At 46.2% G+C, this 17,081-nt stretch overlaps 1 protein-coding gene across 3 annotated transcripts; it reads right to left on the reverse strand.

The window, feature by feature from the left end:
• Window positions 1-291: 291 nt before the first annotated feature.
• Window positions 292-16,571, reverse strand: IL1B (interleukin 1 beta). 3 transcript variants are annotated; one of them, XM_027129068.1, is made up of 7 exons: window positions 16,553-16,571; window positions 7,205-7,266; window positions 6,621-6,669; window positions 4,337-4,535; window positions 3,379-3,540; window positions 1,825-1,955; window positions 292-1,102 (listed from the first exon to the last, which is right to left on the reverse strand). In XM_027129068.1, exons 2-7 carry the CDS (start codon window positions 7,249-7,251, stop codon window positions 890-892), a joined length of 801 nt encoding a protein of 266 aa, XP_026984869.1. In that variant the 5' UTR covers window positions 7,252-7,266; window positions 16,553-16,571; the 3' UTR covers window positions 292-889. The 3 variants fall into 3 exon arrangements, with proteins under 3 accessions (XP_026984869.1, XP_026984868.1, XP_026984867.1); XM_027129067.1 differs by lacking the exon at window positions 16,553-16,571 and adding an exon at window positions 7,758-7,939; XM_027129066.1 differs by lacking the exon at window positions 16,553-16,571 and adding an exon at window positions 7,358-7,669.
• Window positions 16,572-17,081: the final 510 nt, after the last annotated feature.

Raw genomic sequence — 17,081 nt, forward strand, 5'->3', positions numbered from 1 at the left:
CATGTGGGATCCTCCCGGACCGGGGCACGAACCCGTGTCCCCTGCATCGGCAGGCGGACTCTCAACCACTGCGCCACCAGGGAAGCCCACCAGATATACTTTTGATGAACAATAGAAACGAAAGGGAGAGGTATCAAGGCTGGTCTTTTCTGGCCAGTGATGTTCCTAAGTATCTCGCATTCAGTGATGAGGAATGAGCTTCTGAGTCCCCAAGGAGGATGCTCATGGCCCCATTTACCTTGACTCTTCTATGTCAGATCCAAGACAAGTCAATGACCACGTGGCAAAACATTTGTTTTCAGTGAACTTTATTTCAAAATCATTGAACAATCTGATCATCCTTCCTCATTCATAAATATTCCTTTTGAAATGATCTGAGCTTAAATATTTTCAGGCTTAATGAAAGAACTTGATATAAAGACGGCACACTAGCCCAAATGAAATTGGTTCCATAGATATAGAAGACTAGGATTTTTCACAGACTCTGCTGTTTCTTGGCCCCCTTGAATTAAATTAAATAGATTAACCCATCAATAAATAAATAAATAAATAGTTAAATGGTCACTCATCAGAAGCTGTGTGCAAAGGACAGAGGATTTCTCTGAACCTAGTGTGCCATGGTTTCTGCCAGGCTGGCTTTGAGTGAGTGGAAGAGGTGAGAGAGGGCTGGCTCAGTGGATGGGGTCTGAGGACGGGCAGAAGAAGCGTGGGAAGAGTGGGGTTATTCCCGCCGGCTGGTGGGCAGGAGGTCTCGTAGCACGAATATACGGAGGGAAGTTGGGCATTGATTAGACAACAGTGAAGTTCAGGCTGCAGCCATGCTCTTCGATTCCCCTTCTGCTAGCCCTCAGGGTCATTCAGCCCATATGGACTCTGGGTACAGCTTCCTTTAGGGAGAGATGATTTCCATGGTGAAGTCAGTTATATCATGGCCGCCTTTGGAACGTCCTAGGAAGATGGGCTTTTCTTCTGCTTGAGAGGTGCTGATGTACCAGTTGGGGTACAGGGCAGATTCAAATTCGACGCTATTCTTGATTTCTGTCTTGTTGAAGACAAATCGCTTTTCCATCTTCCACTTTGGGTAAGTTTTGGGGTCTACCTCCTGCAGCAAAACAGAAATAAACATTTTCATGAGGGCAGGGACACAGACGCTCTACTCTGATCTGGACAAAGATATTCTCTGGGTCGGCTAGAGAGAAAATGGATACGAAGGTCACAGGCCCAGGAGCCAGACTCCTGAGTTATCTTTGAGACCCCAGGTTTCTATGTGGTGACTGAAGGTGTCCCTTATCCTCTTCTGAAACTTAGCATCAAATGCTAGGTGGGAATGTTTTTCAAAAGTGAAAATTAGATTAAAGCTCCTAGGCGTATCTGTTTGCAGGGACTTTGCTGTATTTTCCTCATGGCCCTGTGGCTAGAATGACTTCAGCTTGGAAATGAAGCTTTTGCTGGGAAAGCGGGTGAGGGGAGGTGTGATTTTGGGAGAGGGTTGGAAATGATGACAGGTGACAGGTCCCCTGAGCAGATTAAGTTCCCAAAACGTCATCTAACAAGTGGAGCAACCCTAGCAATGTATAATCTATTGGGTGGTCACAATGGCAAGACACAAGAACATCTACATAATGATTTAATTTTCTGTGGTGGGAGTGAAAGTTGCATGCATTTAACACTTACATTAAACTTATTTACATCTATGCAAAATTATCAAGTAACTCTGCTCCCAGAGTTTCTAAGGGGAAGAGGTAGTTGTCTTGGAAGAAAGTGATGGCTAGGCGTCCTTCAGAGGAGCCTGAGAAGGGCCTTCAGCCCCTGGTACCCACTCACCTCCAGCTGCAGGATGGGCCTATCGCCTTTCATCACACAAGACAGGTATAGATTCTTTTCCTTGAGGCCTAAGGCCACAGGTATCTTGTCGTTACTTTCATCTCCTTGCACGAAGCTCATGCAGAAAACCACTGGGGAGAGGAAAGGAGTCTCATGGTTAGGGACACACAGCACTGCAGGGACTCTTACAATTTAGCATCCTCTGCGGAAACCCACACCGAGGTCCCTATGGCTTAACAGACAGGGTAATAGGGCTTCTCACAGATCATAGCAGGTTCAGTTGGTTGAAACAGGTTTTTCCCCAAAGAAGGTCTAGGGGCTTCTCAGAGCCTCACCACAGCGGCAATGAAGAATCAGGGGGTCTGATTTTTAGAAACTGCAGAAAGTCATCTTGTCCCTGACGGGTGATGTGTCCATCCACAAGAGCACAATAATTTGATCAACGTGAAAAGCGAGAAAAGAGAGAAAGCTGGGTCCCGGAAAAACATCGGGCACGGATCTGTTTCAGGAATGTAGAGAAGGAAGTGGGAAGAACTTGGGAAAGGAGCTTAGCTGGGAAAAGTGGCTGCAAAGAGAGACATGCATTTTTTTTTTGCGGTACACGGGCCTCTCACTGTTGCGGCCTCTCCCGCTGCTGAGCACAGGCTCCGGACGCGCAGGCTCAGCGGCCATGGCTCACGGGCCCAGCCGCTCCGCGGCATGTGGGATCTTCCTGGACTGGGGCACGAACCCGTGTCCCCTGCAGCGGCAGGTGGACTCTCAACCACTGCGCCACCAGGGAAGCCCGAGACATGCATTTTAATCTCCCTTAGTCATAGCTGTCTGACTTGGAGGCCCCAAGGTCACCCTCACAGTGCAATTCTAAAGAAACAGGGCTGTCTTGTCTTGGCTCACACCAGGAAGCTTTCCCACAGTGATGCCTCTCTCCAAGGTCAGCAGCCTCGGAAGAGAACTGCCTGCTTCTTTCAGCTGCCCCCTGGACCGCAGCCACGGTAGCAAAGTGCTGGGCAGATTCCCACAACCCGTGGGACCCCAGTCTCGAGACAATTGCCAGTGACAGTCGAGAGATATGAGCTCCTGCTTGTCAGTAAGGTTTCCCTCTAAGGAACCATCTGGTAAGATGGCCGGAAAGATGTTAGGGGCGAGGGGGCGGGGCTGGGCATGAGGCGGGGGAACAGATTATCTCCTCACCATTCTAGTTTCAACTGCAACAACAGGAAGAAAGAACCCACGGGCGGTTAGGTCTTGTCCATCAAATGACTCCTTTCTAAAAGAAGCACTGACGTGGCGCTACCATTACATGACTTGAGTGAACAGTGGTCCTGAGCGTGCTTGAGCCCCCTAATTTCTCAGAGTCACCTCTCTTGCTGAAAAATAAATGCGCTAAGGGACTCGATCTGGTGTCAACGCTAGGACCCAAACAAAAACATATCCTTTATTGTATGTTATTTCACTGCTGTCGATCATTTGCCTTAATCATCTACTCTGTTGAAAGTGTAGAGAATTAGCAAGCTCCCAGGAGGCCAAGAAAAGAAGCAGGGTGTCCCCAGGTACCTTCTCGGTTCATATCCCGTGCGAGGAGGTGGAGAGCCTTCAGCACACACGGGCTAGCCAGCACCAGGGATTTTTGGTCTCTGTCCTGGAGTTTGCAGGTCAGCGACTGCACAGCCGCGTCACACAGAAGATCATTGTCGTATGTTTCAAAGATGACAGGCTCTAAAATGTGGAGCACAGACGTCGTTTAGGTGGAAACTCAGAGGGGCAGGCCTGGTGCTGTGAAGCAGCAGAATTGGGTTCCTCCGAGGATATCTGAGCACGCACAGTCAAAGTTTGATTATAACATTGGTGGGCAGGAAGCTGGGGTGCGTCAGAACACTGGGCCTGGCACCCTAAGATTTGGGTTCAAGCCTCAGCTCTATTGCTGGCTGTGGATGGGCCATAGAGCTACTTATGTAAAGTGGCAGCGGCAATAGAACTGGCCCAACAGGGATATTCTGACACTCGCAGAAGATACATAAGTGAAAGCCCTCAGAATGATTGGGTGCTTTGCAAAGATCAGTAGTTATCAAGGTCCTATTTTAAGAATAGTTTCAACAACTAAAAATGAGACTAAAACCATCACCAAATTGGATTTTATACAGTCGTGTCTTGAGATGTTACATTTTGGGTACCATTTTATGCGTGACCATGAATATATTCTGGAAAAGCTTCCATTCTTAAGATTAATAGCACTATTACCCAGTTACACCATCCTTTCAGTAAAGAAGAATTCCTTAAAAAATCTTTTAAGTGAACAAATCGATCTGATGGAAGACAAAAAAAAAAAAAAGAATGGTTTCAACTAAAGAGACGATTAATTGGGTTTCTAGGTGTCTCTGTTTGCCTCTCACTGCTGGGCCTTCTACTTTTAAAGGGTTTCAGCTTTAGGGAAGTTTAGTTGACTGTTGGGTTACGGCCTCTGAGAAGGAAATGACCAGCAATCTCGTGTCTGCCCTCAGCTCTCGTTAGGTACCTTCTTCAAAGATGAGTGAAAAGATGCTCCTCAGGCCATCATCCTGGAAGGTCTGTGAGCAGGGGATCTTCTGCAGCTTCTCCACAGCCACGATGACCGACACCACATGCCTGAAGCTTTTGTTGTAGAGCTGGTGGGAGATTTGCAGGTGGATGCTCTCATCTCCTGTGGAGCTGAGGTCCAGGTGCTGGACGCAGCACTGTAGAGAGAATAAGGAAGTCAGCGTGGGAAGGTGCTTGTGCCAGAAAACTCTGGTTTTGACATGAGAGAGGACGAAGGAGGGGGTAACAGAGCTTCTAAGGATAAACGTTCATCTCTCTGCAGCCCAGAGAGGTTAAGTGGCTTACCCAAGGGCACGTGGCAAGAGAGAGGCAGACCCAAAACTAAAACGTTGGCTTTCTGATGCCCTATATGGCATTCTTCTAGAATAAATACCATTTCTACCTTATCTCTTTTACACATGCTCCACCTAACTATAAATTTATACCTTCTTACACTTTTGATATTTTTGTAAATCTAATGCACTAACACTATGTAGTTAATTTTTCATGGCAATGATGATCATAATATTTTCAATACATCTATGCTCAATCAACAATTATTCTTTTTTTTTTTTTCTGTACGCGGGCCTCTCACTGCTGTGGCCTCTCCTGTTGTGGAGCACAGGCTCCGGACGCGCAGGCTCAGCGGCCATGGCTCACGGGCACAGCCGCTCCGCGGCATGTGGGATCTTCCCAGACCGGGGCACGAACCCGTGTGCCCTGCATCGGCAGGCGGACTCTCAACCACTGCGCCACCAGGGAAGCCCAATCAACAATTATTCTATACAAGTTTTTTTTTTCTCTCAAATGCTCTCTCATAAATAACCTGCCAATACTTTAAAAGTGGTTACTATTCCTGAAATAGGTTCCCATTTCCACCTTATTCAGAGAACCTGTATAACTAACTGCATTAAGGCGTAACTGAGGTTGCCCCCAAGGCACGATAATGGTTTAAAAGCTTGAAGGACAGCTAAAGAGACATATAACAGTGCAGAGGAAAGCTGAGTGCGAGATAAGTTCCTGTCCAGAGCAGAGGCCCCAGATGAGTGAGAGCCAGGCTCCTGGAAGAGACAGTGGAGGAGGGCCGGGTCGCACCCCACCCAGGGCCAGAGAAAACCAGTTACGCTGGTTTTAAAACCTTTAAAGAGATGTGCTTTTAACAAGACTGAGACTGGATGAGGAGGCTGGAGGAGGCTGTCATGAACTAAAAAAGTAAGAGAGAAGTAGCTGCCTGCTAATCTGTACAAGTGCATTAGCTGGGCTGATGGCTGGACACCCTGGGAAAGTTATCAGGCCTCTTACAGAAGAGAAGAGCCAGCTGGAACATCAGCAAGGCTCTCCGTTAAGATAAGAGTCAGAGGGCTTCCGTGGTGGAGCAGTGGTTGAGAGTCCGCCTGCCGATGCAGGGGACACGGGTTCATGCCCCGGTCCGGGAAGATCCCACATGCCGCGGAGCGGCTGGGCCCGTGAGCCATGGCCGCTAAGCCTGCGCATCTGGAGCCTGTGCTCCGCAACGGGAGAGGGCACAGCAGTGAGGGGCCCGCGTACCGCAAAAAAAAAAAAAAAAAAAAGAGTCAGAGAAATACTCCTCTGCTGGGATAGACTTAGCTCCTGCTGACAATATTTCAGAACTGAAGGTTGCGGGATGCTAGGGTCTCTGACGTCATCCAGCTCATGAGCCTTATTTTTCAGATGAAGATCAGAGGGGTAAAATGACTTGACCAAGATCCACTGGCAAGTGAATAATTTTCTTGCCACTCCCAACTAAACTTTTTCTGTACATCATCTATGCCCTGTTATCATAAGCTCCACCCCAGGGAGCAAAAAGCAACTCCACCCTTAAAGGATGCAGACACGTTCATTCTCAAGATCATCTTCTCTGGGTCTCAGAGTGTGACTTAAGTGATTAACGTAGTTTCATCACTCTGAGGGCTAAAAGCCTCTTCTAAAAGGAGAATCAAATTTGCGTTGGAGCCTGGACCGTCTTCCTAACATGAAACAGCAAACGCTATCTCCACTGTAATTCCCCCTCACCCTCTGCAAGCATGGCCACCATCACCAAGCCTCAGTGAACCACTGTGGTGACGTGGGAGCTGCGTAGTGGCCAGCCTGCGTCTGTCTCACTGGAAGAGGAGAAAATCATTTGAACACAAAACTCCATAGGAACAAGGTGGACCCCTTTCCTTGAGTCTTTCCCATGTCAGAGCCCCTTCATGTGTTGGGAGCTAAGCCCACGGACTCACCTTCATCTGTTTGGGGCCGTCAGCCTCAAATAACAGGTCATTCTCGTCACTGTAATAAAAACAGAGAGATTGTTCAATTATGTCTCCTGGACAAGATTATTTTTCCTTCCCTGCAAACAGTCTTCACCGTTAATAGGAAACTGCAAACAGCATGTTCCTTAGGGCTGCCTGAAGCTGCCAGGTTCCGTGGTGATATGCAATGGAAAAGCAAATGAGGCAGGGCAGGTACCCACGTTGCTCTCTGTTGGATGCTGAGACCTAACTTCCAGCCCAGTTAAAATCTGAGCTTTCTGTCTCATTTAAGCCAAATATTGCAAGGGATCCCCTGTATTGTCCACTTGACACCTTTCCTTCCTGTTTGCCCTCTGCAGGCTGTCCCTGCAGCAACATCTAGATGGCCTATGGGGCCCAAGGCCAGACTTATAGTGGGAAATTAGTCTTTAAACCAGGTTTGCCTTGGAACCCTGCTTGCCACTGGAAGAGGCAGTTTGGTGGGGCAAATCTGGTCTTCAAGCTCAGATGACACACTCCACTCTTGAGAGGGGAGCCCTGTTCACATTACTGGTATCAATTTTCCCACTGACCTATAGTAAGCCATCACTTCGTTGGTGGGTTCAGGTACCGTTGCCATGGCTGCTTCAGAAACCTGTGTAGAGAGGAGAAAATGAGTGACCATTTGCCACGCCAGTCCCCACGAGGGCTGCCTTCACACGTGAATTGCCCTCAGCATCTAGTACCTGGTAGGCATGCAAAGAAGCAGTCTTTGAACGCATAAGTGAATGCGTGAAAGAGTCATCCTTTGGGTCCAGAGTAGAGCATTTGCTAAATCAGGCCTAAACCAGGAGTGGATTTATTAGGAGACCTGGGGCAGAGGTTTGATGCTGAGCTCTCAGACAGCCGCTGCGAGATAAGCAGTATTAATCCGCAATATTTTGCAAGTTATGGCGTTATAGTACATCTGGCATTTGTGCAAAAAGCCCAGCCCTCAGGCCCGGAGAGAAGGAGGGAGGGAGAGGGGAAGGGAGGGAGAGAGGGAGAGAGTGGGTGGGGGAGAGAGAGAGAGAGAGAGAGAGAGAGAGAGAGAGAGAGAGAGAGACTCCCTTAGGACCTAGTCATAAGGAAGAATTAAAGTGGTACCTGGACAATGAAGGCTGCCTGGAGAGAATAGAATCCCGGAGTGGCCTGTTGTGTCTCCAAGAGGTATGCTGTCTGCCAGTTTCTCCCTCACTATTTTATGGCCTTCAAAAGCAGAAGTGAGGAGCTAAGAAATTTCCCGGTTTGGTTAACTGATTTCACAACCAAGTTAAAAAAAAACAAACAAAAAAAGAGGATGGATGGGAACTTCTGGGAGAGGGTAAACTGAAAAAATTCTCTAATCCTTGGAAGGGCAAGTGGTAGCAAACTGTGACATATTTTTGCAAATGTGTCATTATGCAAATATATGTTGTTTTTTCTGACAACTATTGTGCAGATGATGTCAATCAAAAATACTGGGGTTTCCTAGGTTAGAAGGACGTTTTAATTTAGGATCTCTGGGGTAAAGTGGAAGACACGTGGAGAGACACACATACAAATGCTCCCTCACTCTTTGCACATAAGTTTAGGAACCTTCCCACTTGGAGATGGATAAATGGGCCTAATGAAGTAACAGTAACCCTGCCAGTTCTGCACCCAGCGTGCTGTTTTCTACCTTGGGGGCTCGGGGTCAATTACTGGGGAGTAATTACTGGGAGCCTCTGGGGAGACACTTGATCTTGCTAGGATGAAGCAGAGAAAACACAGTAGTGCAGGGGTTCAGGCTCCAGATGGGGCTGGGGAAACCTTGGAGACAAGTTCATCCAACCCATTCAGACCAGGTGCTGGTACCCTAGCCAATTGCATACGGAATCTCCATCAATGTTCGGTGAACGGTGAAACGAGCCTGGATTGAGAACGTATTTGAAAAGATCGTGAATAAGTCAGGCCTCGTGATCACATTCCCTCTTTAAGATGCAGAGATGTTTTTTGCCTGAAAGAATTTTTTTCTGTTAACTCTGAAAAGTGAAAATTTTTACAAATAAGAATATTCAGGGCTTCCCTGGTGTCGCGGTGGTTGAGAGTCCGCCTGCCGATGCAGGGGACATGGGTTCGTGCCCCGGTCCGGGAAGATCCCACATGCCGCGGAGCGGCTGGGCCCGTGAGCCATGGCCGCTGAGCCTGAGCGTCTGGAGCCTGTGCTCCGCAACGGGAGAGGCCACAACAGTGAGAGGCCCACATACCACAGAAAAAAAAAAAAAAAAAAGAATATTCAGCTGAGGCTATATCCCTTGGTAAGTGCAAGAGTTATTAGACTTTGTTTTTTCCTCTAGTTTTATTGCAGTGTAATTCACATATAACGTTGTATAAGTTTAAGGTGTACAACATGATGATTTGGTGTATATATATATATATATATATATATATATATATATATATAAAAGATTACCACAATGAGGTTAGTTAACACATCCATAACCTCACACATATATATACATATACATACATATACATATGGTGGTGAGAACATTTAAGATCTACTCTTTTAGCAACTTTCTGCCGTATGATACAGTGATACAATATAGTTAATAATAATCACCATACTGTACATTAGATTCCCAGAACTTATTCATCTGATAACTGAAAGTATGTACCCTTTGACCAACATCTCCCCATTTCTCCCAACCCCTAGCCCTTGGCAACCACTATTCTTTTCTCTGTTCCTGTGAGTTTTGCTTTTTTTTTTTTAAGATCCCACTTCTAGGTGAGATCATATAGCATTTGAATTTCTCTCACTTATTTTACTTAGCATAACACCCTCAAGGTTCATCCACGTTGTGACGAACAGCAGGAGTTTCTTCTTTTTTATGGCTGAATAGTATTCTTTTATATACATATTGTATACCTCTATATAGAGATATATATCTCTGTAATATAGTCTGAAATCAGGAAGTGTGATGCCTCCAGCTCTGCTGTTCTTAAGGTTGCCTTGTCTCTTCAAGGCCTTTGGTGATTCCATACAAATTTTTGGATTGTTTGTTATATTTCTGTGAAATATGCCATTGGAATTTTGATAGGGATTGCAATGCATCTACAGACGGCTTTAGGTGGTATGGACAGTTTAACAATATTAGTTACTCTAGTCCCAAACATGGGATACCTTTCCATTTATTTGTGTCTTTGATTTTTTGCATCAATATCTTATAATTTTCAGTGTACAGATAGTTCACCTTCTTGGTTAAATTTATTTGTATTTCGATGTTATTGTAAATGGCATTGTTTTCTTTATTTCTCTCTGGGTATTTTGCTGTTAGTGTGCAGAAATGCACCAGACTTTGTTTAACTCAGACACCAGAAGAGTGCCTGCCCAGGGTACTGCCCCAGGGTAGCCCTAGAAGAAGGAATGAATGACCGGGTCAAAAATGGGGCATGGAGTCTGGGAACGGTGCCTTCTCTAGCCCCTTTGTCACATCAATATTATAGCACTTATTATAGCACCGAATCGAAACCTGGCTCACTTACCTGGTTCCCTTAGGAGGCTGTGAACTCTTCTAGAGCTGGGCCTAGCACAGTGTGTGACATGCAAGTTCAGGCAGTAAAGCTTTGCTGCCTGAATTAGTGAGCAGGAATTTGACAGTGTTTTTACTCAAATAAGGATGTGCTTACTCTGTGCCAAGTCCTGGGCTTGCACAACATGGTTCATGGGAGAGAGTACCTGACTTTCACAGGCAGGAGGGAAATAGACTCTACCGTGGGCAAGAATGATGCAGTGGCTTCACCAACCAGCCTTCTGATTGGGCTCTCAGTATCTTGATATCAGGAAGGCAGACACAAGAATCCCATCTTTGGGAAGTTATATGTTTCAGAGAGAATCTAAGAGCTGCATCCTGTTCAATGCATCCATTCCTTGGGAGTTTGGGGAGCAATAGTCCCTAAGTCCTCATAAAATTGGGTGTTTGGTTTGTGCAGACTCCCCGGAGGCCCTGCCTAGGGAGCCTGGTGGATGACTCTGTTTTCCTTTCATAACGTCCACCCTGGAAATGAACCCCTGGTCCTCAAGTCTCACTGAAGGAACTACCACCTTCCTCAGACTCTTTATGCTGGGGGTCCACGGGACCCGGTGGTCTGGTAGCTCTGTGAGCTCTCCTGACAGAGAACACAGAGAGGCACTCAGTCGCTGATGTGATTACAAGCTGAGTGAAGGAGGATGGAAGCCAGTGACAGGAGAGCAGGTATGCAAGGGACCCATGTCGTTTCTGAGTGAATCCATTCTGTTTCTGGGAATCGAGATAGAGGTCAGGAATGAATCTACTTCTCCATCCTCTTCATGCACCAGTATCCAGGGTGCATGAGCCCTCATTCTTTCTCCTCAAGGGAACGTTTGGAGCCATGGGGCAATGCCCTTTGACGTAGTATTCTCTACAGCTCTGCCATGTCTCATCCTGATCCTGTAGCCCAGACCCAAAACCTGGCAGCATCCGGTCCATCTCAGGAAGTGAAACCTCTTATTGTGTCAAGCAGGCCGGTTGCACAATGCATGTATTAAACCCTGTCTTTCCAAGGAAACCACTCAGGCCCCAGCACTTCTTTCCGGTTCCCAATAAACAGAAAACATCTCACTACAGATGTAGTTGCATGGAGGGAGGGCCTGGAAGAGGGACGACGATGGAGATGGAGATGCAGACACCCAGGGAAATGGACCAAGCAGAAGTGCGGGGGAGGTGTTGGCAATGCCAGGACGTCACAGGGAGCTCCAGCTTTTGGGGAATTCTTCAGCTGCTGAGTCACCCAAGCCCTTCTCAGCTGCAAGTTGCCCTCTACCCTGGTAGGTCATTCCTCTGAGACAGGATCCTGGCACTGATTCAGAGCAGCAAGTGCCTTGGTACCATCTTCTGCCTAATCTTGGGCGTTGAACCTCTCTCATCAAGGTTGGCCTCACTGAAATGGTCTTCGATCACTTTGAACAAGAAGACCAGCAAAATAATCATGGGTTACTTCTTATATCGTCATGATACATGTAGTGATGACTGCTCTCCGCTGCGGACTATTCCTTCCTGGTTCACTCCCTTGCTCAGAACAGAACTAAGGTACAACCATCCCTCCCATTTTCCCCACGTCCCTTCTCATCCTTGGCATTGACTTCCTAACATTGTTCATAAGAGTCTGCATTTTCCTTCCATTATTTCCACGGGTCTCTCTGGTACCCGAATGTGTAAACAACGTTCTGTGTAGCCACACCTGTCTCCATGAATTCCCGACTCCTTTTCCTCCTGCTTCGGGGATTATTTGGGAATGAGCAGTCTGATTTTTAGTTTTGAGACCTCTGCTCTTCCTCTCACAGCATCATCTCATTTGGGCCTGCTTCCTACCCCCCTGGACCCAGGTACTCAGAGTGGCGACAGACAGACTCCAGGAATATTCCATTCTTCCTCTAGGTCTAGAACAAGGAGGGCTTAGATATATAAGCAGGAGGTTTGGTGCAGCGAGGTGTATGGTCTCCAGTGGCCTCTCCCCATAGGCTCAGTCGTTATTTCACCTCTGAGAGCCCAGTGAAAACTTGCCCTTCCTTTGGATCCAACAGAAAAGCCCTGGGTGGGTAAGGTGGATATCAAGGGCTTTGTGCTCTATATCTTTTCGCACACATCGTGTGTACAGGAGAGTCAGCCTCAGACATAGTACTCTGATACAACTTGTACCAGGGGCCTGGAAACATTATGTATAAAAGAGCCAGATAGCAAATAATTTAGGCTTTGTTGCAACCACTCAACTTTACCACTGTTGCGAGAAAGCAGCCATGGGTAATGTGTAAATGGAGGGGCTTAACTGGGTATGGCCTGCAGGTTGAAGGAGTCAAGTGCCTGTCATATCCCATTATATTACACCATTTTTTTAAAAAGATATTTTTGGGATATGGACCATTTTTTAAAGTCTTTTATTGAATTTTTTACAATGTTGCTTCTGTTTTATGTTTTAGTTTTTTGGCCCCGAGGCATGTGGGATCTTAGCTCCCCAACCAGGGATTGAACCTGCACCCCCTACATTGGAAGGCAAAGTCTCAACCACTGAACCACGAGGGAAGTCCCATCACACCATTTTTATTGGATAGAAATTTAGAAACAGTACGTTTAAAAAAACTGTCCTTGCTCATAGAATTCAACATCAAAAAGAAACAAACAACCAGATGAAAAAGATGGTAGAAGATCTGAACATTTTTCCAAAGATGGAATGCAGATGGCCAACAGGCACATGACCAGGTGCTCAACATCGCTAATCATCAGAGAAATGCAAATCAAAACCACAAAGAGATATCACCTCACACCTGTCAGAATGGTATCATCAAAAAGAACACATATCTTACTTGTATCTTGCTATTAAAAAAGGAATTGGCCTTTAAAAAAAAAAAAAAGAACACATATAACAAATGTTGGCAAGAAGAGGGACCCCTCCTACACTGTTGGTGGGACTGTAAATTGGTGCAGCCACTGTGGAAAACGGTATGCACGTTTCTCAAAAAACTAAAAATAGAACTAACATACGACTCAGCAATTCCACTCCTGGGTATATATCCAAAACAACAGAACAAAAACAAAAACACTAATTCGAAAAGATACACGCAGCCTCAATGTTCATAGCAGCATTATTTACAATTGCCAAGATATGGGAGCAACCTAAGTGTCCATCAATAGATGAATGGATACAGAAGACGTGGTATATATGTATAATGGAATACTACTCAGCCATAAAAGAATGAAATGATGCCATTGCAGCAACATGGATAGACTTGGAGGGTATTATGATTAGTGAAATAAGTCAGACAGAGAAAGACAATACTGTATGCAATTACTTATATGTGGAATCTAAAAAATACAACAAACTAGTGAATATAACAAAAAAGGAACAGACTCACAGATATAGAGGACAAACTAGTGGTTACCAGTGGGGAGAGGGGATGGGAGAGGGGTAACATAGGGGTAGGAGATTAAGAGATATAAACTAGTATGTGTAAAGTAAGCTACAAGGATATATTGTACAACACAGGGAACATAGCCAATATTTCATAATAGCCATAAATGGAGTATAACCTTTAAAAACTGTGAATCACTATATTGTACACCCATAACTCACATAATATTTTACATCAACTATAACTCAAAGAAAAGTCAATGTGAAAAAAAAAGTTTTTTAAAAAAAGGCTGTCCTTTATTGAGCACCTACTAAGTAATAGGCAGCTTTTTCTCATTATCTTATTTAATCTTCACAGTAAACTTTGAGGTAAATAGCACCCATTTCACCAATGAGGAAACTGAGGCCAACAGAAGTAACGTACCTGAGACCACGCAACTAGTAAATGTTGGAATGATGACTCGGATATGGGTTCGCTGAACCCAAACCAGAACCTTTTTGTTTTAACCACTTTTTATTGTTACGAACGTTTCTTGCCCCCATCCTGTGCAGTCCACAGTGCCCATCTGTAGACTCCTTCCTCAGTGATGCGGTTATATTCTAAAGGACATTGGCCTGGAGGATCACATATCTGTCCCCAAGCATTTCTACATTGTCTCCCTTGCCTGCCCTCCTTTCCCACCTGGCTGTGACAAGCTGTGTGAGTTTGCTTCTTTCTCCTTCTTTCAGGGCTGCCCGGGGACTTTCCAATTCGGTTCTTAGTTCTCTCTCTTCCCTTTTCTGAGTTTCTTCCTTATTCATCTTCACTTTCTCACCTGCTCCTGGTGGCTCTGTTGCCTGAGTTCCTTTGCCCTTTCCTTTTTCCTTAAGACTTTGTTATAGCACTGTCAAAGGAATCCCTTTAGGGTTTCTGTTCCCTGGAATCTTATGCTTTTTTTTTTTTTTTTTTTTTTTTGCGGTATGCGGGCCTTTCACTGTTGTGGCCTCTCCCTTTGCGGAGCACAGGCTCCGGACGCGCAGGCTCAGCGGCCATGGCTCACGGGCGCAGCCGCTCCGCGGCATGTGAGATCCTCCCGGACCGGGGCACGAACCCGTGTCCCCTGCATCGGCAGGCGGACTCTCAACCACTGCGCCGCCAGGGAAGCCCTCTTATGCTTTTTTAAATGGTGCTAAAAAATACTTCTCTCCTAGAATCTCTGATGAAACGCTTCTCTCCTAAACTGTCTGCTGTGTCTGCATCTACTCGCTGGTTGTTACATAATCGAAGGTGATTTGACCATTTCCTTCCATGGCTTCGTTAATTTCACTTCTTTACTCACTTCCTCCTTATTGGCTGGAACTGAGTTTTCTATTTTCTGGGAGAGGAAGTTCTCACCAAGGCCACTCAGGATTTGTTGGGTGCACTGGTCAAGTCTGGTACCCAGACTCTAGGAGGTTATCTCCCCCAGTTACTGAATGAGGATGCCTGAGTGTGTAAAGGTGTTAGGAAAATTCTGCCCAAACTTCAATACAATGGGTAGATATTACAGAATTCACTAACCTCTGACCTGGAGTTTCTTTCTCTCCCTGATATTAGAGGGTTAGAAAATCTTCCAACATCTCATAAAGAATCAATGAAGCTGTCACATAGGACCCATGTTTCAAAATAGATTTTTACAGAGAGTGATGTTTGGTGTGATGGTTCCAGAAATGATCTATCGAAGTTAACTTATGATGTGCACAGGCAGAAAGTTATATGTTAGAACTAGCAGTGATTTAAACAACACCCTTCTTAGGCTTTTTGTTAATATAATGCTCATTTTCAAAGTATCAAATAACACAAAGGTATTTAGAATAAAAGCCCTCCACTCTCCCTTCCCCACTCCCTCTCTCACTGGTTAAGGCATTCAACCAGAAAGTATCACAGTCTCTACCACCCAAGGACTCACCCCTCCATCCATTCATGACCCACCATCAGTTTGTGGAAAGGTCTTTCTTGAGTGTTTCCTAAATGCCTGGGATCTGTAGATTTCTTTTCATCCCCATACTTCATTGCCGTTCAAGCCTTCCTGCCTTCTCACCTAGGTTATTTCAGTCATGTCCTAATTGGTTCGCTTGCTGCCATGGAAACTCCATCCATCCATTCCCCACCCACCAGCCACAGAGATCTCTCCACAAAGTAAATCTGGTGACACAAAGCCCTTGCTCCAATCCCATCACTGGCTCTCCATCCCCTTTCTGGGTGAGTCCAAGCTCCTGATCTGGGCAAGCAAGTCTCACCATGGAATCTTCTGCTTTCCTCTCCTAGCCCACCATCTTTCTGTGCTTCTGCACAACCTGTCATTTCTGGCCTGGAACCTACTTCTCCTCTTTGTACCTTGGCCAACTCCTAGTGCTTCAAGACTCAGCTCAGGCTTTGCCTCCTCCATGACAAGCCCCTTCCCAAGCTGGGTGGTAGGTACCCTTCCTCTCTGTGGTGCGCCTCTAACACCCTCTGCAAACCTCCTTCATTTTGTTTTATTTGCTCGTCTCCCTTCCTGTTAATGTACCTGTCGCAGGCTTCGGATGATAGCTCTGATCTCCATGCCTGGCACATAACGGTGCTCCACAAATGTTGGCTGACCACATGCACGAAAGCCAGGAGTGATCACGCCACACCACTCTCACTGCTTCCATCCTGAGCTAACCCCCACTGACAGGGAAATGTTTCCTTAGAAAAGAATATCTTTGCGCGAAAAGCAGAGACTCACCAGAAGTACAATGTCCAGCTCAGAACAAACTCCTCAGCAGCAAATAGGCCCCCCAGATGCTTAGAGCAGGAGAGTAGCTCTGGCCCGGTCAGGGGTCTTATCCTCTTGCAGAAGCGCAGCTCCTGCCACGAAGGCACTGTGGACAACTTGCTGCTCTGGCTTGAGTCAGAGCAGTGTCCACCTGCTTGTCTGGGGAATTCTGAGCCTTTTATGAAGTTTTTTTTTTGGGACAGGGAGGTGATAGGGGCTCCCACTATAACCAGGAAGGGGTGGTGTTCTCCGGACCTGGGTCTCACCAGAAACACCCTGGAGGCAAATTCCTGGAAAGATGCTCCCTTCTCTCCAGTATGGCAATTTTGAAGCGTTTCTTGAGGGCTTTCCAAATTCCTCTGACAATGTAAGAATTCTAGAAAGACAAAGTCAGAGGTGATGGCATGTCATGGTAAGTAAGGTTAGCTGGGAAGGTCAGGCAGGGTAATGTCCATCATTCATTCAGCACAGGCACCCAGTTTGAGGTGTGTATATGTGTGTGTGTGTGTGTGTGTGTGTACAAGCAGGGGAAGGGTAACAAAACTACACAAGACATGGTAGCTGTCCTCAAGGAGGTTCTGCAAACGTCCAGAATTTAAGATGGAATATGGCAAGTACCAGGGCAGATGTAAACTTCCTCCAAGGGGCCGTCTCCCTTTCCTCTCCACACTTGGAGACGTGACTAGGCCAGAAGAGGGAGAGCAACGCGGTCCAGCTCTCTGTAGACTGCGAATGCTCTAGGCTGCGTGCTGGGCTGCTTTTGGGGAAATCGTGGGCTCTGGTG

The sequence above is a fragment of the Aethalodelphis obliquidens genome, unplaced genomic scaffold (assembly GCF_003676395.1).
Source record: "Aethalodelphis obliquidens isolate GAN/ISIS:26980383/991018 unplaced genomic scaffold, ASM367639v1 scaffold35, whole genome shotgun sequence".
NCBI classification, from domain to species: domain Eukaryota; kingdom Metazoa; phylum Chordata; class Mammalia; order Artiodactyla; family Delphinidae; genus Aethalodelphis; species Aethalodelphis obliquidens.